The sequence below is a fragment of the Haplochromis burtoni genome, unplaced genomic scaffold (genome assembly GCF_018398535.1).
Source record: "Haplochromis burtoni strain Fernald_Lab_line unplaced genomic scaffold, NCSU_Asbu1 Contig_122, whole genome shotgun sequence".
Lineage (NCBI taxonomy): Eukaryota > Metazoa > Chordata > Actinopteri > Cichliformes > Cichlidae > Haplochromis > Haplochromis burtoni.
In genome coordinates this window covers 1,439,174-1,466,166 of record NW_024582483.1, presented here as the reverse complement: position 1 = coordinate 1,466,166, position 26,993 = coordinate 1,439,174, and the positions used below count along the sequence as shown (strand labels likewise).

At 42.7% G+C, this 26,993-nt stretch overlaps 1 protein-coding gene across 7 annotated transcripts; it reads left to right on the top strand.

The window, feature by feature from the left end:
* Positions 1–26,993, top strand: trim2a (tripartite motif containing 2a). Of its 7 annotated transcripts, none has more exons than XM_042223881.1 (12): positions 1–112; positions 14,510–14,688; positions 16,014–16,251; positions 16,779–16,930; positions 17,038–17,218; positions 19,859–20,582; positions 21,530–21,633; positions 21,752–21,919; positions 22,380–22,560; positions 23,502–23,572; positions 24,052–24,192; positions 25,572–26,993. In XM_042223881.1, exons 2-12 carry the CDS (start codon positions 14,555–14,557, stop codon positions 25,722–25,724), a joined length of 2,247 nt encoding a protein of 748 aa, XP_042079815.1. In that variant the 5' UTR covers positions 1–112; positions 14,510–14,554; the 3' UTR covers positions 25,725–26,993. The 7 variants fall into 7 exon arrangements, with proteins under 7 accessions (XP_042079815.1, XP_042079818.1, XP_042079813.1 ...); XM_042223884.1 differs by lacking the exon at positions 1–112 and adding an exon at positions 413–431; XM_042223879.1 differs by lacking the exon at positions 1–112 and adding an exon at positions 5,649–5,865.

The window sequence follows — 26,993 nt, the reverse complement described above, 5'->3', positions numbered from 1 at the left end:
AGCGCAGAGCAGCACACGGGACGGGACAGAGGGAGCTTAAACGGGACAATCCCAGCAGATGACGATAACTGCTTGAAACATCCTCGGTTTTCGCGGATAAGTCTGCCTTTAGGTAAGTGGTAAACATCAGCTGTGTGTGTGCTTTAGGATTTGGCTTAACGCAGTCAAAACTTTAGAGGATTCACATCTCTGTGTTAAAATGAATCCAATCATATAAAGTGCAGATGTCCAATTGCTGGTTTAGTAAGAGCGCAGGTCTGCAGCGGGACAACAGCGCGCCTACGTCCGCATCTTCAATCTGCGAAAACTTGAATGAACCACTGATGCGCTCTTGGTGAGTGCTGGGGAGGAAGGATCGCATGAGTTGCGAGGCACTGTGGGATTTTGTTTGGCGTTTTCAGCGCGTGTGTTGTCTGCACGTGTAGTTCTCTGTGAGTATTTTCAGTTTAAACTTCAGGCTTGATCTTAAAGTTGAGTTGTCACAGCGCAGAGTCTGGCGTGAGTCGCCGCACTGCACCTGATTCTCTGCTGCTTGTGACAAGCTGCTGTTATTTCTGCAGTGAAACGTGTCTGACCGTCGGATTCATTCAGAAGTCATCTGATTTTAGCAGGAGACATTAAAAACACTGAGATGAGAGCATTTCTGCAGATTCGGCTGAGTTAGTGATTTATTTAAATAAAAACAGTAACAGTAATTTTTCAGGGAATAAATGAAATAATTAAATCTTGAATTGACATTTTGACACCATGTACACCTAGTTGAACAGTTTATACACTGTGTGTTGATTTTTGAAATTAAACATGCTAATAAGTGACCCTTGGACTTGTGCTCTCCCTCTGCAGTCAGTTTACAGATATAAGAAACTTCAATTGAATACCAAATGAATCCTTTGATCAAATGTGACCAGAGAAGTCCGTTACATTGCTGGGGTTTTACATTCATTTTGGGAGTTTCTACGACATTGCCATCATTATTCACAGTGGATTGTCTCAATGGCTCATCAGCAAGCCACATTCATGTCATTGTCATGGATTAATGTGTGATTACATAAGCCTGTCCACTCCTCTCTCTTATCCTGGCTCTGTGCGAGAGAGTCTTTGATGTCCGAGCAGTAGTTTTCCTATGGCGGGCTGTTCTTTCTGTTGTGACATCAGAGATGCTTCAATGCAGTAAATGGTTGTGAGAACAAAAAGTAGAAAGTGGTGTGGTAAGGGCTGCACAGTTCTGCCACCGCTGCAGTGGAGCATCATCCTCGTGCTAATCGGGAAACGTGAGTGTTTTGGAAAGAAGGAATTCATCTTCAAGCTTCTTTTTCCCATCATGTGACTAAGTGGCACCGGACGCCACACGTGCCCATCCATCACATCCCACCTGATCGTGAGCTGTTCCGAGCCTACCTCATCGTTTTGATTGAAGCTGACATTAGTCTCATCTGTCCAGAAAAGGTAAACTGGGAAATGAATCGTGTCATCTGGGCTTTGTGTTCTTAAGTCTGATGAATAGTTTGTTGAAACCTCTGTGATTATTGTTGTGAATTCTTCTCTTTATGGGATTATTATGTGTCTAACCATATAGAGGTTTCTTCATTTTAATGGATGTGTGGTCATCCACCATTCTTGTCTTCCATAGATGTCCAGGAGTCTTTGTTTCCAAGCTCATCTCTGTCTATTTTTTCTTTTGTTGTTTTCCCCCCAAGATTTGATTTAAATGTTTTCACTGCTAGTGTTTCTGCTCTTAGCCTGATTGGTTTGTTATTTTCATTTTTTACAGCCTAGACCAGGGTTGGGGGAACTCCAGGCCTCAAGAGCCAGTGTCATGCAGGTTTTAGATGTGTACTTGATCCAACACAGTTGATTTATATGGGCAATTACATCCTCAACATGTCTCGATGTTCTCCAGAGGCCTGCTAATGAACTAATTGTTTGATTCAGATGTGTTGACCCATGGTGATATCTAAAACCTGCAGGACACTGGTCCTTGAGGCCTGGAGTTCTCCACCCCTGGCCTAGACCTTCTGTTTCTGTTTTGCACCTTCAAAATGCAAAAGCCACCCTAGGAGTCTCTACACATCACTACTTCTCAATTCCTCTTAATGACGAAGTAGTGATGAAGGAACCCACATATGTCCATGAAATAACTTTTGGGGGTAAAGGCAGCACGTCCAAGCAACAATCTTAAAAAGATAAAACAGGGAATAACACAAATCCGAAACACCTCTAACTCTGCATCGAGTTACCGTAATCCTCAAAAAATTCCCACTCTGTGCACAGAATCCTGACTCCGATCAGTGCAACACTTACTGTTTCTGTATGAAACGACAGTTTAAAATGTTGTTTTTGCTTTTATTGGATAGTGAAGTAAAGAGTGGAAAGGAAAGCAGAGAGTGCAGCAAAGGGCCGCAGGTCAGAGTCAAACCCTGGCCAACGTATCGCTCCCTGCTCACCCTGGGAGCTAAACTGGAGTCCTTAAAAGAAAGTCCTTCAGATTAAATTTACATTGAACAGTTTGTCTACACAGTGAACAGTCTTTAGTGAAATGTAGAATGCATTTTGTCAATAAATGTGTTTAATCACTCGTGATACTTAAAGAATAGTTGAGGTACATTGTCTTGATATGCAGTGTGTAGTGTCAGCAGTTGCAAAACACTTATTTTCCCTCAAATCCATCCCTCATTCTCATCCACGTCAAAGAAATTACTTACTGTTTTTAAATATACAAAGTTTGAATATGAGAATACATGTGAGAGAAAAAAAACTATGAATAAGCAATAAAGTAGCACAAACCTAATAGCAAGTTTCATGACAAAACATCTGTTTAGCCATAAATATATAGAAAATTTTAAGATCATTTGCAACATAGACGCTCATTAAGGCAAATGTAGCTTTGTTACAGTATCAGTCAGCAAATAACCCCGATATCGACTGGCATGTTTTTCCATTACATGTCGGCTGGTGGTGTTAGTATTGATGTTTTTCTCGTACAGTGACTAAAACCCCGAAGGCTTGCTGTTCTGCACTGCTGCACTGTGACATTGTCACCCCTCAGGATCAATGGACCCAGCGCTTTGAGCTCTGCCAGAGCTCAGAGTCTGTGTGGTTAAAGCTAAGTGATTAAGCTAGAACAACAACCAGCTTAGTCACTCTTTACTCTGTAGTAGCTCTGAGTGCATCTGAATCATTTCTGTGACTGCAAATCAACAGGAGAACGAAGGACTTCTGAGTGACATCGTTTTTGAAAGGGCAAACAAACACATTGTAGATTATGTGCATGAAGTGTGTTGGTGAGCCTACTATTAGTGCTGATGTTGCATGGTGTGTCCACCAGGGGGCACTCTGCAGTTTTCCGCGCACAACAACTAACAGCTAATCTGAGCAGATTCAAGCGGAGTGGGAATAAGTAAATAAATAATTACACGTACCGAATGATTGGAGAATCTGTTTATGTGTTATAAACAGGTTCTCCAGATTCCATACATATGGAATTTTTAAATCACCAAATATCGGTATCAGTCATAAAAATCCTTCTGATCTATTTCTGATCTAGCATGCAAGAGGTGACATTATCTTTTGGTCATCTCCAAATAATGAGGAGCTCTGATGTAATGCTACAAGTTAAAGGCAACACACATTGTAGTTATATGTGCTGTGAAAACCTTTCACTTACTATCTTTGAACATATTTGCACAGAGAGCCATTTGTACCATTATGAGCATTAAGGCTGCAAACATATATATTTTTTGTGTCAAGGGTATTGTCAGTCACAATACAGGATACAGTACAATAGTGATGACATCATACGTCTTTCTTATCAAGTAATGCACAGTTTCCCACCCTGTCATGTGACCTATGGAGGTCACCTGATGCAAGATGTGAGTGGAGGTTGAAAGGAAGGGAGGAGACTGCAATGTAAGAGGAACCTGAACCAGCCTAATAACCAAAATAAACACGTGAGCTTAGAGATGGTCTGCTTAAACTAATTAGCAGTTTTACGTTTATTTACCTTTCTGGAGAGCAATGAAGACAAAACATTAATCAATCAAAATGGGTTATTCATAGCAAGTAATAATCATCTTAAATTGTTCTTTCACTTTTCTTTATTGTTCAGGTTGAGAAAACAGTATTTAGTCAGTATTTAGGAGAAAATACTGAAGCATGTCTCAAGGAACTTGTTTGTTAGATTTAGCATACAATGCAACGAGCCATTACAGATTAAAAGATCAGTAGTTACATCGCATTTCTTCTTCTTCTTTCACATATTCAGCTGGTGGTTTCCTGTTACTCTGTGTGACACAGTGAAATAAATCTGAAAGAGGATTGAATCACAGTGCTCCTGTTACTGTATAACGTCATTTTCTATGCTTAAGTAATCCATTTAAGTGGGAGTCGGGGGGAAGCAGATGCATTTGGATAATTACCACAAACATTTGTTTTTGCCTGCCAATAAGATTAAAGCTTTCAAGAAATAGGAACCACTCTGGGGGGAGCTACATGTCTGTGTTATGTGAGAGTGTCTTCCTGTCTGTAGGAAAGTGTGGGTGTGGGTGTATACAGCCCGATAACACATCATGAGTGATTTTTTTGTTATGGTGGAACAGCTAATGTGTCTCTGCCAAGGTATAAACGTGAAAGATGTGCAAACAATAAGAGGAAGGCTGCCCTCTTGGCTGCAAGCGTCAGAACAGGATGCTCATTTTATTATCGTGTTTTTGGAAACGTGAAACAAAAACAATCAGTAAGATCACACTAAAACACAGTTGAGCCGTTTATACTAAAAAATAAGCCTGCATATTAAGATTCATGGTGCTGAATGGAAAACTGAAAAGGAATTTTAGAGCCTCATATGTGCAGCTGTGGTCGTAAGTTTACATCCGTGAGCATGAATTTCATGGTCATTTTGGAGGTTTTAGGTTCTTTTTCGCTGGAGGAATGACTGCACACATAACGTCTGCTTCATGTTGAACTTATCTTCCAACTTTGCCTCATCTGGAGGCAAACAGATACCAACGCACCGCTGATTAATAACTGCATTTCTGCTCTTTGAACCGTAGTGTTCAGCATATGATTGCACTGTGGTCATCACTTAGAGGACTGTTACAGTTATTATGGCTTTCTGGGACCATCTTGTTTCAATTACTATGACTTTGGTTGGCTGTTGCTCTTTAACGTTTGGATCAGTGAGTTTTGGATCTGCCTGCAGTTTGTTTTAACTCTTAGTTTATCTAGTTAAACTACTCTGTGCAGACATTTTTGCTTTGATAGTTTTTCTAGTGCAACTTGTAGCACCTTTACCTCAAATCAGGATGAAACTCCTCGTAAAAAGGTGGGAGTGGTGTCCTGTGCCTTCGCACTAACATCTTAATGTAAAAATTACTAGCTTTAATTACTTTTGTGTCATTTAGGGAGTTTTGCACCTGGGACAGCATTTGGACTCTGCAAATAATGAAATCCTTTGGCCACTGCTGGCACATTTGATTGTGTCTGTTTCTGTCAGCAGCCCCGTCCTCTGTCACTCCTTATCTGTCTCTGCTCCATGCTAGTTGAGCTTCTGCCCTCACTGGGGGTTAAAGAGCAGCACAGGCTTTAAGCCCAGCCTTCTTCAGCCTCCCTAGCTCCTGTGATTGGTCTGTTGTCTTCCTCTACACCACTGTACTGTCCTCCCCCTCCGTCTCCGCTCACCCGTTGGCCTCCTGTCAGTCTGTTTGGATTATTGTAGCAGCTCAGGCCTCTCACATGCCTTCTTGTCACTGCCTCCTGGACATAATACAGCATATCATACATGTGGAGAATTAGGTGACGAAGAGCAGCATTTGTTTTCCGCCTCGGTGAAGAGAGAGAACAGAAGAGGAGAGCAGCCATGGAGTTGAAGTAAGTGGGATGTTCTGAATGTGGGTAGGAGGGCTGGAAAGAGCGGGTAACAAGAGGAAGGAAAGATTTATGATTAATTAAAGGCAGAAGCTATAACAGCGCTGTGTTCGAACAGTCCAGCGCACAGCACTGAAAAGTTGTTTGGCATCTGTAACAGGAAAGAGATGATTAAAAAGATGCTGCTGTAACTTCAGGCTGTTACACTGGAAATCTGCTGATACAAGAAATACAGGTTCCTGCTGCACGTCTTGTGGTCTCAGGTGTTCACGTGGAGAAATACCTGCTATTTACTTCGGGCAGACGTGCTGTAATGGCACATCTGTTCATTTCCTGCTGCTTCCTGTTTACAATGCTCACTGGCTGATGCTGATTTGACTTTAGAAGCTGCAGGTGCGACATGTTTACGTTGTACTCTGTGCCGAGGAGGAAGTTAAGGTTATACATGAAACTCCAAGTTTTTCTCAGAGGTCTCAGATGTGTAACTAACAGCCAAGGAAACAAAGGACCTACCACATGTTTTTATACTTTACACAGTATCAGTGAATGTGAAAGATGTATTCTCACAAAAAAATCATATCTTGCAAATTTACAAACTCATTTTACTGAAAGTACAAAGTGTGATCAGTACAAACTCTGAGGATTAAAGATCAACCAAACCAAAAACCAGCTTTCTCTTTTGTCTTGTCACTCATTCACTGAGGGAGAGTGTTTTGTCTGCACGTTGAGTCAAGCGTCACTGAGCTCTCCCTGACAGATGTGCACCATGGACAGTTTGTAGCGGCCATGCCCTTCCACATCTGTAAGCCTTATTTGAGGTCAGCCGTTAGCACGCACACTCTGACACACAGAGCATTGTCTTATCTCGTGCCCCCAGAGTGCGTGGTTGGCAGATATACAGCAGAGTGACGCAGCGACACGGAGTTTCCTTCTTTATTCAGAGCTCCGTTTTCTTAAAATAATCCAAGTTGGATCAGCCAAAAAACAAACTTAAACTTAATTCTCAAAAGGATTAATCCACAATTCTCCAAATGACACTTTGCCCACGCTGAAAAATGTCTTTAATCTGCCCAAACGGAAGGTTTAGAAACTTTAACCGTCTGTGTTTTCAAATTTGTGGTGGCGTTGGTGGATGTGGAACTGGATAAGAGGACATTCACCCTGAAGACGTGCGTTTGCCTCTGTAATCTCTCATCATCCTGCCCCCAGTGGATGCTTTGGATTATGGGTGAAAACATGAGAGAGTTTTCATAATTCGTGGTGGGGCTTATGTCACCCTTTTCAGCATTAAAAGCACGGAAAGCCCCAAATTCCTCTGAAACGGAGCAAACGGAGCCTCCGGGCTTTGCATGCAAACATGGCTTAAAATACAATAAGTGGAAGAGAGGGAACAAAATTGAGCACATAAACAGTAAAAGGTATAATAATCAAACGTGGAGTCCGTACTTTATAGGCAGCACAGTCAGCTTAGGCTTTGTCCATGTTGTCTGCTCCTGAACGTGATCATAGTGATTTCAGGCATAATGAAGACAGTTGCCAGGCAGCTAAGTGGGAGGCCATTTGTCACTTTACTATAAGTAGTCATTACGGTCATGCAGGCCATGATAAATGGGATGATGTCATTCTGCAGTCAGTCCAAACTGCCAGCTCTTTTTTTTTTCGTGCTTGTCCGACTTTAATGAGCCAGCATTTAAATGTCTCTTTGAAATTTAAAGTCATCCCACATGTCCCCAGAATGGATGGATGGCAAACAGACAAGCAAGGACAGCCTTTTCTGTACTTACACATCTCTGTCATGCTTGTGCAGTAAATGTGAAGCCTTAGCATGGTGCATTTTTGCTCATAAACTCAGTGTCTTTTGCATTAATGGCAAAATATCATCAGTGTACGTCAGAAAAAACAGAACATAAAAGCACTCTATACTTGCTGGGAGGCAAGTAGCTTCGCATGAAAAACATGAAGGCTTGAAGTGATGGGAAATGTTATTTTCTTATTTACCTCCACAACTCATTGAATCTGATGGTATTTTTTACATAAAGTATAGCTGTTGAGGTCTGAGCCATCAGGGTCACCTGAGTTGACGAGTAACACCATTTCATATCTGTCTGGGAATCCCCACTGCTAGCTGGATGTGAAGAAGCATCCTGGAGTCTCGACCGAGTAGATAAAAAAAGTACCTGGGACCAGATAATACCACTTAACGGAAAATCGTAAAAACTGCGTCGAGCGATCTGTAATGAAAAGGGCTATAGATCGTTTGCTTCAAATAACTCGAGCAAGACCAGTGACCTTTGTTTTGGTACTTTTCTATAATAGGGTCTGAATGGCTGGAAGTCTTCACACACGTAAACTGTTTTCACACATGAACTTCAGACAGAGTCAGGAGAATCATTGTCCAAAGAAACCTTTTCTCATATGCGGCACACAGCATGCTTCAGTGCTGTTTCAAATCACATCAACACAGAGACTTTGTACTAGTTAGTGTTGCTGGGTAATGACTAGAAAAGTTCACAGCTGCAGGACATGCATGGAAAAAGTTACAGAAACATTCATGCTTTTCCACAAAATGAATCCTGATGACCTTTCAATTCAATTCACTTCGATTTAATTTACATTAAATCACAACAACAGTCATCTCAAGCTGCTTTATACTGAAGGTAAAGATCCTGCAACAATACTGAGAAAACCCCAACAATTTGGCAACCCCCCTGTGAGGCAAGCACTTTGGTGACAGTGGGAAGGAAAAACTCCCTTTTAACAGGAAGAAACCTCCGGCAGAATCAGGCTCAGGGAGGCCATGTGCTTCGACCGGCTGAGGTGAGGACAGGAAGACGGGGCAAAGACATGCTGTGGAAGAGAGACAGAGATTAATAATAACTAATAATTAAATGTAGAAAACACACAGAGAGTGAAGAAGAAACACTCAGTGCATCATGCGAACCCCTCCCAGCAGCCCAGACTTATTGTAGCATAACTAAGGGAGGGTTCAGGGTCACCTGACTGAGCCCTGACTAACGCGTTATCAAAAAGGAAGGCTAATCGTAAAAGCAGAGAGGATGTCTGTCCCAAATCACATTTAACATTTCAGTGAAATCCCTGCACAACTCTATATATTACCATATAGCATAAAAGCTTGGAAAGCGATAGCAGGCCCACCTCTGACCACATCAGACAGAGCTGGACTCGCTTCCTTTTTTTTTCCTGACTTGTACGTAATGCAGAGAAATGTGCTTGATATGCTGACTGTGTCATGGCTTATCTTGCACCTAACATCACACTGAGTATTAACCAAGTTTGAATTCACACAACCTCTTTCAAAATGTGTCTTCTTTTTACGAGTGTTGAACTCCAAATTTACTTCAATTTACTGATCTTGGATAAAGGAGAAGTAAAGTAGCTCTGTGGACTCTTTTTTTCCCCCCAGTCGATTTCATAACCAGCTGACACAACAGTGAACCCACCTGTGACCGGACTCTTGGACCTGACAAACTTTTCCATCATAAAAATGACATTAATAGCTCAGTAACGGGCAGGTGAAGTGCGTCAAACCAAAAACACTGTGGTCATACTTACTGAAAATCGAGAAACCATCTTTCTTGTCGTCACACTTGTTGTTTGCAATTTGAAAGCGATCAGTCAGCCTGTGCAGTGTCGTCACTGTGCAGCGTTTTGTGTGTTTAGAAACCGAGAGAAGCGGTGGAAACAGCTCGAGTCGGTGCTCTGGAAAGAACTGCGGGTTAGACGGCAGGGTAACACAGAAAGCAGCTTATAAAGTAAAACGCAGTAAACAGTGTGTGTTTCTACTTCGTCATGGTGAGTGAGTGGAAATGGTTGAAAACTACAACTTTATTTTCTCTATTAATCTCTCCTATAGAAGTTTGAAATGTTTTTGAGTTTGAGTTGCTTTGCTGCTATTTGTTTGTGAGGGATAATGGTGTTGGCGTGAACGTTACAGCAGCTTAAACAGGTTATCTGACATATTTACTCCTGTGTGTTGGCTCCAAGTCGGGCCTGATGTAACCTGATGTTGCCTTCCTTAAATCCTAGCAATGTAATGCTGCAGTTTTTCAGTTTGCACAGTGTGTTTAAAGGCGTCATTGCAGAGATTTACATGGATTATTAAAAATAGTAAACCATGTGACCTGTTAGACTGCTCACCATAACTGAAAATATCTGCATTTTTCTGCTTTGTTTACAAACACTATTGATATAGTCGAGCATTTAAGAGCATCAAAAATACATCATCAGTTTGAACATTTAAGAGACAGGTTTGATTTCAGCCTGTGCCTTTAAGGAAGCAAAAGCAAACTATTTAAGGCATGTTCGCTGGCTGTGATTTGCATTATTCAAATCGAAGGCAGCCTCTATAACCACTCAGTGAATAGATTTTAAACACTACTAGGATCGTGGAGAACTCTTTTTATTATTATATGCCTGGATTTCTTTAAATGACATGTGCGGTAATATTGTAAAATTTTCTTTAATAGAAATTATGCCAAATTTAGCAAAAAAAAATTGCCATATAACATACTGTCCATTCGGCCGAAGACTGATTTAGTAAATGTATCTTTGTAACCAGTAGAAAATAAAGTGTTGAGATTAAAAATCTCTTTTACAACAGTGTCCTGGCCAAGAAGGGCAGCAAATCCATACAGCAGCTAAGTACAGTCAACGAGTAAAACACTAAACACAGAAACAACCAAACTTTATAAACTTCAGTATCGATAAAGAATGAATACTAGTAATGAATCTAATGCCAGAAATGAAGGAACCGGTTTGGGTCCGAGTGCCACTGAGCTGCAAGTCAGAACAGAACATATAAGATCACACGGCCTTATCCTTCATAGTGCTGAATCTAAGATGAAGCTTTAGAGACTGATTGTTCTCACTGGTGTGCACCCACACAGCATTTCATTCTTTTTCCCGCATTATGTTTTCTTGTTCTGCGTCCTCTGATTGACTGAGCTCACTGAGTTTGGCAGAGGCTGAGATGAGATCACTGGAACAGCTGTGGAGCTGCCAGGCATGCTTAACTCTGTGAAAAAACTCCATCGACACAACTGTGTTTGACGTGGAACTGAAATAAGAAAATTTAAGAACTGAAGGGGGGTGCTGCAAATATCATGTAACATCATACTTGCAGCCAGTTTTTTTTCATGTGTATTCAACACAGTATCCCTCGGAATTGTTAGTGCCAAGGAAGCAAAATAACTGCTATCGGTCCAGGTACTCCAGCTTCCTCCCACAGTCTAGAGACAAGACTGATGGATGAATTAATTGGTGATTCTAAATGTGCTCTGTGTGTTGGACCTGTGATGGACTGGAGGTAGAGCAGGCCATCCACTAATTGGAAAGCTGGTGGTTTCTCTCTGTCTCACTCTCTGACCACTGAACAGTTTTCAGAGAGTACGGTGACGGACCTGCTGGAGTCACCCACCATTAGGCCTTTAAATCTGTCCTCTTACTAACCAAATACTCAAATCGCCTCCGGTTTTCTTGGTGGAAAACCCCCCAGATGATGTCCACAGAGTGGTCGGTGTTTGAGGTTGTCTGAAGGTTAAAGCTTTGTGTCATTGTTTAAGTCATCCATTCTTGCGTATGCAGAAAGCAGTGACCAAAGAGCTGCGACAGAGCTGCAGTGCAGTGAGGAAAAACAGGCAGAAAATGCGTTTCACCTCAGCGTTTTATCACCTATCTCTATTTCTGTCTCTTAAACTGGAGAGGCAGTGTGTCCTTTGTGTCCACATTTTGAAGCACACGTCTCACCGTACTTCCTTTCTCTCTGCAATGTTTACTCTCTGTCATCTCTCCTCCCTCTCTTCATATACAGTGTGGGACTTTTCCTTGTGCTCATTTTCAGTCTCTGCATGTACAGTGAGTCAGCAGCCTGCACGCACGCACACTCGCACGCAGAAAGATCCCTGTGGCTTCATCTCTATTGGCTGTGACGGAGACCCTTAAGTGCTGTCCCTTTTTTCCCATTTGTTAGGTAACCAGGCGTCAGCCAGTGCTCGCTCACATGCTCCGGATGCTGCGCTTTCTTGCTCACCGCGCTGCAGTGAAGCAGCATTTACTTCAGACAGAGAGGAAGGAGGGAGATGAATGGATGAGACAGAGCGAGCAGGGAATGCAAGTGATGGGAGGAGAGAAAGTAACGCAGGGAGTGAGGGCGGGCGGGCGGGGGGACATGATGTAGAAAATTGAAATACAATCCGGCTGAACTGCTCCTCCTTAACTTTGCTCACGTGTGTGCACGCCCATAAACACTGGCTGGTTCTCTCTCTCTCCCACACACACACACACACACACACACACACTGGCGTCTCGTGTTTGGCTCTCTGTTGCAACCTGGAGGGAAGCATCATTTCCTGTCAGAGCCGGTATGAGTTGAAGGACGATTCAGAAGATGAAGGCTGTCTGTGTTTCATTCATTTGAAGTGCACTTGTGTGGATGACGCCTGTTGATCGTTCCGTGAATGCATCACTGTAAGTTTTTAATAATCCTCTAATGATTATAGGAAACTCTTTGGAATAGCTGCTGTTGTCCTGGAATCACTTTTGTTGTGCATGAGTGTTTCTCACAGTCTTTCTATGACAGAAGATGCTTTGATTTGGTTTAAATTCCTTCTTTGACGCCCCCCTTTTTGTCATGTGCGCCCTCTTCTGTGCGTGGGATGACGGCTCAATCCAGCAGGAATTATTCCGCTTAGCTGGTGCGGATCTGATTATGTAAGAGTGAAGCGCTGTGGGACTGCTGCGACCTTGTGCACCGTCAGCGCGGCGCTGCTTCTGTTTTCCTGCTGTGGCTTTCTGCAGGATTTACATATTTTTTTATTTTTGTATGAGCAGTCCCATATTTGATGCTGTGAGCATCTGCTTAATCTGCTCCGTGGAGCTGGTGAGTCATTAAGAGAGATCTGAGCTCTTGTGTTCGTGCACGTCTGTGCTGGAATCCTGCCAGATGCTTTTATTTTCTGTGTCTTTTCATTTATGTTCTAAACATATGTATTACTGTAGGTCATCCTCTTAGTGATAGATTAGCTTGGTGATGAGTCTCAGTTGATAACTTGCTGCTTTTATATTAGTTGCAGTAACACTGAGCTTGCTTCCATTCACCTAGCATACTGAGAAGTTTGCCTGAGAGCTTCTTTAAAACATTACAGGCTCCCACGTCTGCTTCCAGAGAGGAATATGAGAGAAGATGTGTATCTAAAGGAGAGCGATTAAGTGGAAACGGGATGAGGAGAAAGAGCGTGCACTGTAGAAAGGAGTGCAGTCCCTCGGGGTTTCCTCCCAGCAGCAGAGGTGGCCTGTTTCTGTGGCCAACTTGAATGTGATGAGACAATAAAAGCACTGACACACTTTCCGTGTCTAAGTTAGCTGCCGGATAATGTAACAGGAATATCGCAGGGATGAAACGATGCCAGGAGAAGCTGTCTGGGATAAAGCAGAGGGCCGAGTTGGAAATAGTTTTGCTCGGCTGTCTTGGTAGTTTGACTAATGTGTGCTGAACGCAGAGTGCCTTGCTTTCACTTCACATCATCAAATATTTAGTGCTTAAAGTGCCTTTTCATGACAAACACATCTGCAGCTCAGGTGCTGCTCTGCTACTGCAGCGGTTACCAACATAAGGGTTGAGACCCACCACAGGGGTCACAGGATAAATATGTGTTATACTATAGAGAGCATTTATTTTCTTGACCGTGCACTGATTAGAGCTTGGATAACAAACTCATTTTATACTGTGGGCCACTTACTGCCCACATTAGTCTTGAGTGGGCCAGACCAGTGAAGCTCCCCTTTCTGTCAGTGTAAAGATGTTTAACTGAAATATCTTAGTATTACAAAAATGAAAGAAATCTTGTCTTCATGACTCTTTGGACTTAAAATGTAAGAAATAAATCTGTAAACTGTAAGATTTCTTGTAGCTCACTTCCCAGGCTGACCTGTAATTTTAAAAAGAGCAACTTTTTTCACAGAAAATGTTTTTCTTTAAAGTACTATATAAAAAAAGATTAATTTATTAAAACAACCCAGAAATTTCTATAGTAGTGAATAAAGTGGCAGGTTCTGTCACTGAATTGTTTCTTCTGTTACTTTGGTGTATTATGAATGGAAATGAGGGAAGACTTTATGAAAAGGAAAAGCTGTAAAACTCCCAAAATTACATTAAAAAGTCCAGAATCTATCCCTTCCTTCACATTTTCCAAAGCTGTCCAGTAGACCAGATTGGAAACTCTGCCGGGTTGTTTTTGGTTCCTGGGCCCTATGTTTGACACCCCTGAATCAGACTATTTTTAACGATATCAGCACTCTGGTAATCTTAAAAAAAAAAATATATATATATATATATTATTATATAGAGAGAGAGAGAGAGAGAGAGTTTCATCTTCATGTCCTGTTTGAGTGGCTGTTTGCAGTTGCCTGGTCACAGGCGCTGATTGATGTGTCTCTTTGTGTATTTTTGCATTTCCTCTGTGGAAGGAAGAAAGTACTTTGTCTTTGCCTTCGGCCTCAAACTCTGATCTCTGCAGCCCCACAGAGTCCCGCTCACCACCACAAGATCTTCATTGTGCGTTTGATCCTATGTGATGCCACTGTGTTTACGTCCTCACCGGTTTTGTTCTCCCTCCGTGTCGCTCCGCAGGGTGCAGGGTAAGAGGAAGAGGGACTTCTATGCCAGAGCTTTAGGATGGCCAGTGAAGGCTCCACTATCCCCAGTCCTGTCGTCCGCCAAATTGACAAGCAGTTCTTGATCTGCAGCATATGTCTGGACCGCTACGAGAACCCCAAAGTCCTGCCCTGCCTGCACACCTTCTGTGAGCGGTGAGTGGAGTTTCCAAAGTGCTGTAAGTGTTGTACTGTTTTATGATTTCAGACACATGATGCAGCCTATAACGGTGCAGTAATAAAAATAATAACAACAGATTTTTAAATGAATATCTCATTGCTTTAAACTTGTGTGTTATTTTAGGACACAGGTCTGCATCGCTGCTGTTGCCTCTGGTGTGTTGGTGTCATCCTCGCTGTTAAGCAGCCTTTGTTTCTGTCACAAAAGACAAACTGTTCACGGTGTGCGCCTGCCTCTTTGCTCTGGTTGTTTCTGGAGCATCAGTGTGCAGCTGAACAATATACAGTCATTTCTAACTCTTTCTGTGGGGCATAACTACTGTGTTTCACACATAGACGCTGAGATGAACATTAAAATATTCAGCTCCACCATTTACCTTTGTTTGACTAGATTAAAGCTCATATGAGCTGTCATGTACTATATTTACATGTGATTTGATGATCATCTTTGGGTCACTGTTTATTACGTCCTCAGCAAACCGACAAAGAGTCTGTTGGAGGCTAGACAAGCTGTGACAAAACACTTATTTACCTCAAGCTTATTTATTTCATGTAAAAATAAGACTGCTGCACAATGGACAACATATATGTGTCATTGATGATATCAGTAAATGTAGTTCAATAAAGGAGAATTAAGATGAGCTGAATGAAAAGCAGAGCAGCTACATGCATAAACAGTATAGTTTCACATATATGTTTTGTGTGCGTGGCAGGATTTTAAAGTATTCTCTGCCATGTTTGTTTTTCATGTGCTTTATTTATTATTGTATTTTAAATATAACTTTGGATAAAGTTACATACTCATTGTGGTAAAAAAAAGCGGGCGTTTTTATGGTGGCAGGGCAGGGAGTAGCACTGTAGCCTCTCTGTGTAGTTTCTAGCTGTGCTTGTTTACTCGTGCAGGTGTTACTGCATTAAAAATATAAATATATATATATTGACTTTAAATAATTTGAATAGTATAATATAAAACACTAAATTTAATGGAATTTCTGTATATACATTAAAAGCTTCACAATGACAGGATTTATGGCACGGTCATTGCATTTGAATATACCACATTGCACAGATGTCGTTGATAAGTGCTGCTGCAAATCGCTGTCAGAGTATCATCGTTCCAACCACTAGATGGTCTCAAAGACAGGATTTTGACCTGCTCTGTTCTTCTTTTACTTGAAGGACAAATAAGCTGTTAATGGACTGCTAGAATAAAGCTTTAAGAGGTTTTTTTTTATGTCAGGTGATAAAGCACCACATCTTGAAACTACAACCTTTTTAATACACCTGTCGTCCTCCTGCAGGTGCCTGCAGAATTATATCCCGGCCCACAGCCTCACACTGTCGTGCCCCGTGTGCCGCCAGACCTCAATCCTGCCGGAGAAGGGTGTGGCGGCGTTGCAGAATAACTTCTTCATCACCAACCTGATGGACGTGCTGCAGCGGGCGCCGGGCAGCTGCAGCCAAGAGGCCGCCGCTCTCAACAACATCACCACTGTGGCTACAGGCCAGCTACTCTCCTGCCCAAACCATGGAGGCAGCGTAAGAGCTCCTCACACTGACACCTGACAGCAAAGTCGGCTTTAACATTTAGTTAGGGTTATAGATGTTCAGAGTGGAGCTGAGGGTGAAGTCAGGAGATCACCAAGTCATTATGTTTCATAATCTGAGCGTCTGTCTTGCCTGTACACAATAATTTCATAGCAGTCTCGTCCACATCTGTCTGGGTATTTCAGCGTGGAGTAGAATATCAAACCAGCTGACGGTGCCGTGATTCAAGAGGTCGAGATCATTTTAAAGCAAAGAACATTATTTATTGATGGGCAAGTTTGTGCAGTAGACTGATAAAGTGACACAGCAGAGCAGTGTCCCCAACAAAAGCAGGAAATAGGACAGGACTCCTGAGTCTGGAGATGCAGAGTTGGCAGATATGAGATGGAGACATTAAAGGGGTGTGTAAGCATGCAGGATCAGGAAGATGGTTTATTTCCTCAGCATTAATGTGGATAAATGGGTCTATGACTCGAGCCTATTATAAATTCAGATCCCTGCTTTTTCCTGATTTGTAGGTGATGGAGTTTTACTGTCCTCCGTGTGAGACAGCCATGTGTCAGGAGTGCACGAGCGGCGAACACGGAGAGCACCCGACCGTGCCTCTTAAAGACGTAGTGGAACAGCACAAGGCCTCCTTGCACCACCAGCTAGATGCTGTTAAGAAGAGGTAGGCAGCAGCAGCAATATTATTATGTAAATACTGTCATATTGCACTGCAGTGATGATTCTCCAGCTCTGTCACACGACCTTGACATTTTACTCGACTGCCTCCAGGTTACCAGAGATCGACTCAGCCCTGCAGACGCTGTCAGAGATTCTTCAGCAGCTGACCAATCAGAAGAGCGCCATCGAGGACGACATCCACGCGACCTTCGATGAGCTGCAGAAGACCCTCAATGTCCGCAAGAGCGTTCTACTCATGGAGCTGGAGGTCAACTATGGCCTCAAGCAAAAGGTGAGTGCAGAGCGAAGCACAGCTGGGACTTTGGCTAAAATGTAACAACCAAATAGGACAAATGTGAAACACTTAAATGAGCCTGATCTGGAGATTTTGGAGCACAGACTAAAGTAATCTTTTCACCTGTCACGGGTCCTTCAACAGGTCAGGGCTATCCAAATAATATAGATAGTATCAATATCAACACTGGTATTCTTACTGGCCCAATACTGACACGAGAGGATTGATGCGTCTGTTTGTTTCTCTGCTGTAAGCTCAGTAGATTATTCTCGTTTATCAAGCAGCAGACATGTAGGCGCAAACACCGCTCCTCTCATGCAGGCACACTTTGCTTCACCGTGTTTGTTGTTGTCCTGTGGTCATGTGACTTAGTTGCCAAATGAAGGTAGACAGAGACAGAGCCCACTGTCACTGCCATTCAGTGAGCCAAAGAATAACCATGCAGATCATGTCATGGTGAAAGTAATGTGGCAGTCACGACTGATGCCACTCCAAAGTGTCCATCACAGTTGTTACTTCAGCAGTCTGATTACCTCCAGACTATATACAAACATTCAAAAATATATATTCAGCCCACATAATTGTGTTAATTATTAAAATAGATCATTCTGTTGGAAAGGGGAAAAAAATATATACCCTAAAGTTGAATTGTATTTTAAAAAAATGGCTGAATGTGATAAGCTTTTTGTGTTGAATGTAGAGTTTATTTAGTTTATGCAGCACATTTAAACAACAGAAGGTGACCCAAAGTGCTTTAGAGACCACAACAAGAATAATAATAATAATAACTGTTTCAAAATATGAATGAAAAACTAAAAGGTGTATTTGGTTGTGTTAAGGAATTATTGTACAAAGTAAAAATCATGTGATTTAGTGGTCATTAAAATTGTTCCGAATCGCAAATGTATGATGAGTCATGCTTCTCCGGCATAAACTGTCTAAATGAGTTAAAAGTATCGATATCAGTATTTGGTATTGATCGGATAGAAAGTAAAATAAATTTGCAGTATGGCACAGACTGCCTCTCCACAGGAAGGAGGTGCCGGAGCGGGGGCTGGTGCGCTGCATTGACCCATGAGCCAATCAGCCGTTTGGGTTAAAAGCCTGCTGACTCCCTCGGGGAGCTGCATCACATGGGCACAGCTAATGATTTACAACTGAGTGGCTGATGATCGGTCACAGCACTGCAGCCCACGGGGAAGCTGTGCTGCTGCTCCTGCTACATGAAGCCGGTGTCCCGCGTGCGCTCTTGATTTGGGCGTGCCGCGCGTAGGGAGGGAGTACAGTCCGGGCCGCAAACACTTTGTCACTTCACCGTGAATTTCTCGTCCTACAATGTTACAAAGAGTCTTAGTTTTACTGCGCGGATGAGCTGTGTGGGTGAAACACTGGACGCTATGGCGTCTCTGGGAGTAGCAGAGGAGTGTGATGACGGCCGGACGCCGGTGAGTTTGTCTCGGTGCTTTAACGTGTGCAGCCTGCGTTAATGTCGCACTTTTTTAGCGCCAGATTAACTTAACGTGTGAGCGCAATCCCCCACACAGCGCTCACAGGTGTGTTCGGTTTCACGGGGGATTTACAGAAGTTGCGCTGCTTTCTAAACACATGCGCAGTCTGTTCGCTTCAGTATCAAGCGCAGAATATAAGATGCGCTGCTTTTTGTTTTTGTTTTCGTTTTGCGGCGTTAAACATCGGCGCAGGAAAGTGCGTGTCGAGCATGTTAGTAAATCACTTTTTGTTTTTCGCCTTGAGAACTCCAAGAACACATCAGCAGCAGGGTCAGCCGCAAAAACCCGAGTTCAGCTTGTCACGGCGCTCTTAGTAAACAAAGACAGTAGCAACTAGTTAGTAAAGCTGGTTATTAGCGGTTAAATGTGGCTTAGGTTAGCGCGTCATTGCTCAGGAGGGTTCGTCTGTAAAATGAGATAATAGGATGACTTAAAGATTTGATTAATTCTGGATATTTGATCAGTTCCTCATCCTCAGTTACCAGGTAACCAGACCAGTTTAAACACCTGCATTAAACGCACCCACACTTTATCTGCAGTTGCAGTGAAAAGGTCATTTCTGTATGAAGGTGTTTTATATCTGGTTATCAGATACCTACAGTTTACTGCACGTTGCTTCTACCACCCGTACAAGCAAGCGGTGGTAAGCTTTTTGAGTCCCAAAAAGCTGAAGGAAACCAGCAAAGCTGTGGCAGCTTCCACATGGGGGCGTATCTGAATATCCAGCATTACAATCAAAGCAGCCCTTATTTAATTATCAGAGTGCCTGAAAGAAGATTGCGATTAAAGAACAGCAGTGTGGTCGTAGTAAAGTGACTAATTTACAAATTAAAATTAGGTAATATAAGAAATCACATTTTTATTCCATTATATTTACCAGCAGCTTAATAAACTAACATCCCTGCAATCCTTAATTAATACCATATATTTGCTCCCAAGCTGAGGATTGCCAAGTACTAATAACCTGATCTGATCTTAAAAGCGGACACAAAGGCAAAGCTAATGTTCTTTTTGTTAGTATAATGTAATCAACAGAATAACTGCAAGAAAAATAATAATTTTGAAAGCTTCATAAAGTTTTATCTAAGCTCAGTGTCTCTCTGCTGCCCCCTGATGCATGCATGTGTAGGTGCTCCAAGCCCAGCTGGACACCCTGCTGCAGGGCCAAGAGGGCATCACCAGTAGCTGCAACTTCACGGAGCAGGCCTTGAGCCAGGGCACCGAGGCCGAGGTGCTGCTGGTGAAGAAGCAGATGGGCGAGCGTCTCGTCGAGCTGGCCAGCCAGGAGCTTCCGCTGCAGCCCGGAGAGAACAACCAGCTGGACTTCCTCGTAGAAACGGAAGGGCTAAAAAAGTCCATCCACAACCTGGGCACTATTGTGACCACCAACGCCGTTGCCTCCGAGACTGTGGCGACAGGCGAGGGGCTGCGGCATTGTGTGGTAGGCGTGCCCACCTCCATCACCATCACTACTAAGGACAAAGATGGAGAGCTGTGCAAGATGGGCAACGCAGTCATCGCCGCTGAAATGTTTTCGCCTGACGGCAGCAAGTGTGACGGAGACGTGCTCGACAACAAGAACGGCACTTATGAGTACCTGTTCACAGCTCCTAAAGAGGGCACGTGTACTTTATCTCTGCGCTTATATGACCAACACATCAAAGGGAGCCCCTTTAAGATAAAGGCCACCAAATCCATTGACGTGTCACCGACTTCAGACGGCGTTAAGAAGAGGCTCAAGTCTCCAGGCAGCGGACACGTCAAGCAGAAGGCCATCAAGAGGCCGGCCAGTATGTACAGCACAGGGAGGAGGAAAGAGAATCCCATTGAGGACGACCTTATCTTCAGAATCGGTAAGACCGGCTCCAAGCCGGAGGACTGAACATCAAACCTTAGCACTTCCTTTGAACCGCAAAGGAGGACGTAAAGTGTAGTCTACACTGTGAGGAGCTATCAGTGGGGAAAAAAAGTTTATTCAAAATGCATAAACAACACAAGCTGGCTATAAATTGCTAATGCTACCAAGTCATGTTCAAAGTGTTAAGGCGAATGTGTGACCCACCTGCCACTGAGACACAAACTTCAATACAGGAGAGGTAAATTTAGGCCAGAGTAATGACCAATATCCCAAACTAAGCCCTCCCATTACCATTATCCTCTTTTATTATTGTGGCCCACCTCCAGTATCTTCACGGCCTGTCGGGGGCCGTGACCCACAATTTGGGAATCCGTGCACTAGGGAAAATTCAGTTAAATAGCTGATTAACAAGTATTTACGAGCAATTTAAAAAGTGACAAAAGCTCAGTAATAATATGATTAATTCGGCTTCTTGAACATGAGGATTTAGAGTCTTGTGTTCATATGATTTTAACCCTGACATGTCACATGCTTCAGTTTTTGTGACGTCTACATCATCAATGTGATAGTTTTTGTTGTTTTCCCCACAAAAACCCAGATGTAGCAAGAAATAATAACTAATACTTGTATTAAATATTATTTTAATACATAAAAAATGGTAGAAGGTTCAATAAACAGCTGTCCTTTTGCAATTCTTACTTTTTCTACCCAAAAACAGACCAAAAAAAACAATGTAAGTAAGATAATACTAGTGAATATGGTTTGGAGACGTCTGTTTCACGGTTATGTGAAGTAAATGTTTACACAACAGAGAGCTTATTACTGCTGGAGTGAAAATTGAGCATCAGGTTACCTTTACTATGTAACCAATAGACTTTACATGTAGAAAACGTACGTGTCGTCATCATCATGGTGAACATGGTCATGTTTCGTGTCTCACAGGCACAAAGGGAAGAAACAAAGGGGAGTTCACGAACCTGCAGGGAGTGGCTGCCTCCTCTCAGGGGAAGGTGCTGATAGCAGACAGCAACAACCAGTGTGTGCAGGTGAGAACGAATTCCCTGAAGCATCTGCGCCTGTTCTCTGAGATAATACATGAAAACCATCTAATATTTAACATAGTGTTTTATTTTATTTCATTTTATTTTTTTTAACCAAATCCAGATTTTCTCCAACGACGGCCAGTTCAGAAGTCGTTTCGGCATCCGGGGCAGGACTCCGGGTCAGCTGCAGCGGCCGACAGGTGTGGCCGTGCACCCCAACGGCGACATCATCATCGCGGACTATGACAACAAATGGGTCAGCATCTTTTCGAGCGAGGGCAAGTTTAAGGTGAGTTTTATTTATCTCTGGGACTGGGTCGTTCAGTAGATTTTTCCTCAGAACGGCAATAGTCGGCATGTTCCCGGGTGGGCTCCAGTGCCACTGCAGCTGTGCAGAAGGTCAGGCTGATTTTTGTCCTTGAGTCAGATGGTTACACTTTCTCACAGTTCATTTGCAAATTTCTCACGCGTTAAGAGACTCACTCATGCTGGTTTTGACTTCCCCTTTTCAGCCTGCTTATCTTCTGTTAAAAGAGTGCAGATTTTCGGGTTAAAAACCACTGGTTTCCTGAGTGGGATGTCCCTAATAGGACTTAGGGTGTGCTCTCAGTCTATGTGCAAACACACAGAAGACCGCTTCGGGGGTTTTATGTGTTAATGCAAACAGTAATACTGACCATTACTTGTATTTTTGTGATTGTAAGTACTCATTTCCTCACGCGTGGCTTCGTGAAATAAAATCTCTCCAGAACAAGATCGGCTCGGGGAAGCTGATGGGTCCTAAAGGCGTGTCGGTGGACAGAAACGGCCACATCATCGTGGTCGACAACAAGTCCTGCTGCGTCTTCATCTTCCAGGTCAACGGCAAGCTGGTCACCAAGTTTGGTAACCGTGGCAACGGTGACAGGCAGTTTGCAGGTACACTCAATGGTAATACAGTGCACTGCTCCAAGATAACACAATTCAGTCTTTCTCCGACCTGCATGCTGAATGAAGAGGAGCTGCACTGACCTCATGAGGGTCATTAATATGGAAAAAGCAACTTTAGTCCATCACATTCGTCCATTATTATAAACGAAAGTGTCCCTAAAACAGCATGGTGTCTCGTTAATCATGCTATGAGTTGGTTGTATGTTTGTTTTTTGTCATACATTTAATCTGAGCGACAGATGTAGGAGTTTTAAGACTGACACTGATACCGATATTTTGTCTAATATGTCGTCTGATAGCTTTTCTTTTCTTTTCTGACACATGAAACATAAACAGATTTCCCTAACATGTATTACGTGTAGTTATTTGAGTTATTACTATGATTATATGGCAATTCAGTTTAAAATAATTTTGTTTTATTGTTTTAAAAAATGTTCACGCTCTGCCTGACTCTCCTCAAATCAGCTGGTTGCTTGTGGCTAACAGGGAAGTTGCAGAGTGCCCTCTGGTGGATAAACTATGCAACAGCAACACTCAAAGCATGATTAAAGGGTGCTTCGGTCTTCTTTACTTTTTAAAGTTGGATTTATGGCTATTATAAATGTTGATGGCAATATATCAGAAAATGGCCAATTACCTGACTGATATATCAATATTTTCCAATCCAACTTTATTGACCAATATTTTGGTCATGCTCTAACATTAAAGCATTAAAAATCAGTGTACTTTTATTTTTATTTATTTTTTTTGTCTGTTGCTGAATTCGTTTTTGAAGCTGCATGTCCTCCACAAATATGTCCTTGTGACATGTGCAATGAAAATAAAGTTGAGTTCTATTCTATTCTACCTGTCATGTAGGAGTTTTCTGACTTTTTGTTTTGTCACAGTCAAGCAAAACTGTACAAATGATACCTAAAATCTTCTTCATATTTCTAATCCAGGCCCTCACTTTGCTGCTGTCAACAACAACAACGAGATCATTGTGACAGATTTCCACAACCACTCAGTCAAGGCAAGTGAACTCCCAGAGCAGTCTGTGTGTTACAGGAATACAGATGTTAGCAGCTGCCACCAAAACGTGATTTACAACGTGTTTTCTACTCGTATCATTCACATTAAAAGGCTATTGTCACATTCATCAGTCGAAGGTGGGAAATTTGTCATGTGGACGAGGATTTTATGACATTCCAACAAGTTCTGAGTCCATTTATAGTCAGTGTAGAATTGACCAATCATGTCTGAGCAGACAGTCTGTGCAAAGAGGAAACCATCGGCTAAGAATACGGTCTCAAATCCATCAGCATCTGCTTCTTATTTATTTAAATGTATCTCACTGCATTTATCAGACTGTAAACCAGGCCTGATGCACACAACAGTGAGTCCTGGTCTGGATATCAGTGTTCTGTTATGTGAATACGTGCTGGTTGCGTTTTTGTTTTTTTTAAAGAAGTGTTCTCTCTCTGCTGTTGCTTCTCTGAAACCATACTGCAGGTGTTCAACACAGAAGGAGAATTCTTGCTGAAATTTGGCTCCAATGGTGAAGGCAATGGCCAGTTCAACGCCCCCACAGGAGTGGCGGTGGACGTCAATGGAAACATCATAGTAGCCGACTGGGGCAACAGCAGGATACAGGTACGCAGAATGAATCCTTTCTACTCCTCGAAGAATCGGTTAATACAAACTTCTGTTTCTTTTTTTATTAAGTGGCATCCAACATTACAATCTTGCCTCATAATGGCTTATGAAATGTTACCAAAACACCATTAATAGTATATTTATACACTGATCAGACGACTGGGTTTCCAAAACCGCAGCTCTTGTGGGGTGTTCCCCGTCTGCAGTGGCCGGTATCCTTTAAAAGTGGTCCAAGGAGGGAACAGTGGTGAAGCAGCGACAGGCTCATGGGCAGCCAAGGCTCACTGATGCATGTGAGGAGCGAAGGCTGGCCTGTGAGGTCCGATCCAACAGACGAACTACTGAAGTTCTGAAAACGTTCACCCTGGTTCTGACAGAAAGGTGTCAGAAAACACTGTGCATCAGTTTATTGTGTATGAGGCTGCATAACTGCAGATCAGTCAGGCTGCCCATGCTGACCCCCAACACCAACACTGGGCTGGACCCCAAAGCAAAGATCTGGTCTGAATCGGGTTTTCTTTTACATCATATGGATGGCCGGGTTCGTATCACTTACCTGAGGAACAACTGGCACCAGGATGCACTGTGGGAAGAATTCAAGGCATTGTGATGCTCTGGACAATGTTCTGCCGGGAAACCTTGTGTCCTGACATCCATGTGGATGTTACTTTGACACGTACAACCTACCTAAGCATTGTTGCAGACCACGTAAACCTTTTCATGGAAACTGCATTCACAGACCGATGTGGTCTCTTTTAGCAAAGCAAAAATGGTTTAGGGAGGGTTTGAGGTGCACATCGAAGAGTTCAAAGGTGTTCACTTGACCTCCAAATTACCCAGATCTCAATCGAGCATCTGCGGGATGTGCAAAGAAGTCCAATATATCGATGTCTGACCTCACGACTTACAGGATCTGTTGCTCATATCGTGGTGCCAGAATCCACAGCACACCTTCAGGGGTGTAATGGAGTCTATGGCTCGGCAGGTCAGACTTGTTTTGGCAGTATAAGGGGGACCGACACAATATTAGGCATAATGTTAGGCCTGATCACTGCACGCTGGTGTCTAAAATACATGTTTTTGAACCTCCTGAGACCCTGCGTCCTCAGATGGAGATCTCCCATTTAGCTTTTCTGCACCTTGTATTTCACAGACCTCTTGCATCACATCTATCCCATACAAAAGCTTGAGTCTCAGAAGGGTTAAAACAATAGAAGGCAACAATTGTTGCTTCCTAAAAACTATTTTGGTCACTACATCATCCATAATCATGAAATCATTATTTTTTTTCTTTCAACTTTATAACTAGGTGTGTTGTATTTTCCACAAAAAGAATGATTTCCAGCGGTGATGATATTGCTCTCTCTCTCTCTCAGGTGTTTGATGGCAGCGGTTCATTCCTCTCTTACATCAACACGTCAGCAGACCCCCTCTACGGCCCGCAGGGACTGGCGCTCACTTCAGACGGACACGTCGTGGTCGCCGATTCTGGCAACCACTGCTTCAAAGTCTACCGCTACCTGCAGTAGCCACTCGACACAAAGCCTGTACAGTGTACATATGTACAAACACGCAGTAGTACGGAGCAACTGGAAGTTTTTTGCACTCCCCCCCCACCTGTTCACTCTTGAATCTTGCTGTCATTGTGCCATCTGTTTGACCTTTCTCCCTCCCCAAACTAACACGAGAGACTTTATTAGTGGTGCGAGGGAAGCGAGATGACCTCTGACCTACACGAATGGCTGCTGCTGATTGGTGCTCACTTGAGACCTCGTTCACCTTCCATCTTAATGTGGAGTATTTGAAAAGGCTTTAATGCGGTCCACATGGTAGAGCTTTGAACTGCCACATGGCTGAAAATAAATAAATACTTTTGCACTTGTTCCTCAAATCACTGGCTGTATTAAGTAAAGTCATAATTAAAGTAAAAGGTACCTTAGTCACCTGAGAAATAATGAAATTCCATCTATAGCAGCAGTGACTACAGCTTCCTGCTAAATGCTCTGAAGGATTTTTACATTTTGCCTCTTCACTATAAGTGTTCCACCCTCTGTAGGTATAGCAGGGTATTTAAGAGCATGATTAAGATGTTTTTGTGCATGCGGTTTTTACTTAAACACCTTGAACTGTGCGTATGAAACAGTTTCCAGCTGAACACCTTCTAACAGAGACGCTGTTTCACTTATATTTGAATGTGAAAGCTCTTCAGTGAGCTGTGTCATCACTTTGAATTAAAAAAAAAACCCAGTATGCTGACAAGTGCGGCTGTATGAATTAAGGGTACCAAACATAAGCCACCTGATATGCTTCTGCTGTGTATGATGCCTCTTAACATTTCTGCTGTGATCGTGTGCAGACCCCTCGAGTTGCAGAATTTGAATGAAAAGCTAAATACTTGGAATGAACTCGGCAGGATGCATCCTATTAAGTTTAGATTGAAAGGTTTCTTCATCACGCTGAAAGTAGAGGTGCAGAACTGCGATCACCGTCACTCCTCCATGTGCTCTCATAACTTCAGATAAATCTATAGAGTGATTAACAGATTGTGTTTTAGCAACACATAATTTGTCTACCTTCACAATCAGCAATAGAAAGTTTGGCAGTCGAGGTGTACGTTAAGTGATAATGCACTGTGTTCCTATTAGAAAGCCTTGTTTGTCTTCAAGCACACAACTGTCATTATTTGTTATCCAGAATCGGGTCATCGATTTTCTACACGATCTTGTAAATTGTTTGTTTTCCATTGTCCTGTTTATATTTGTAATGCCAAATGGAATTAAAGTGCCCATAGAAATGAA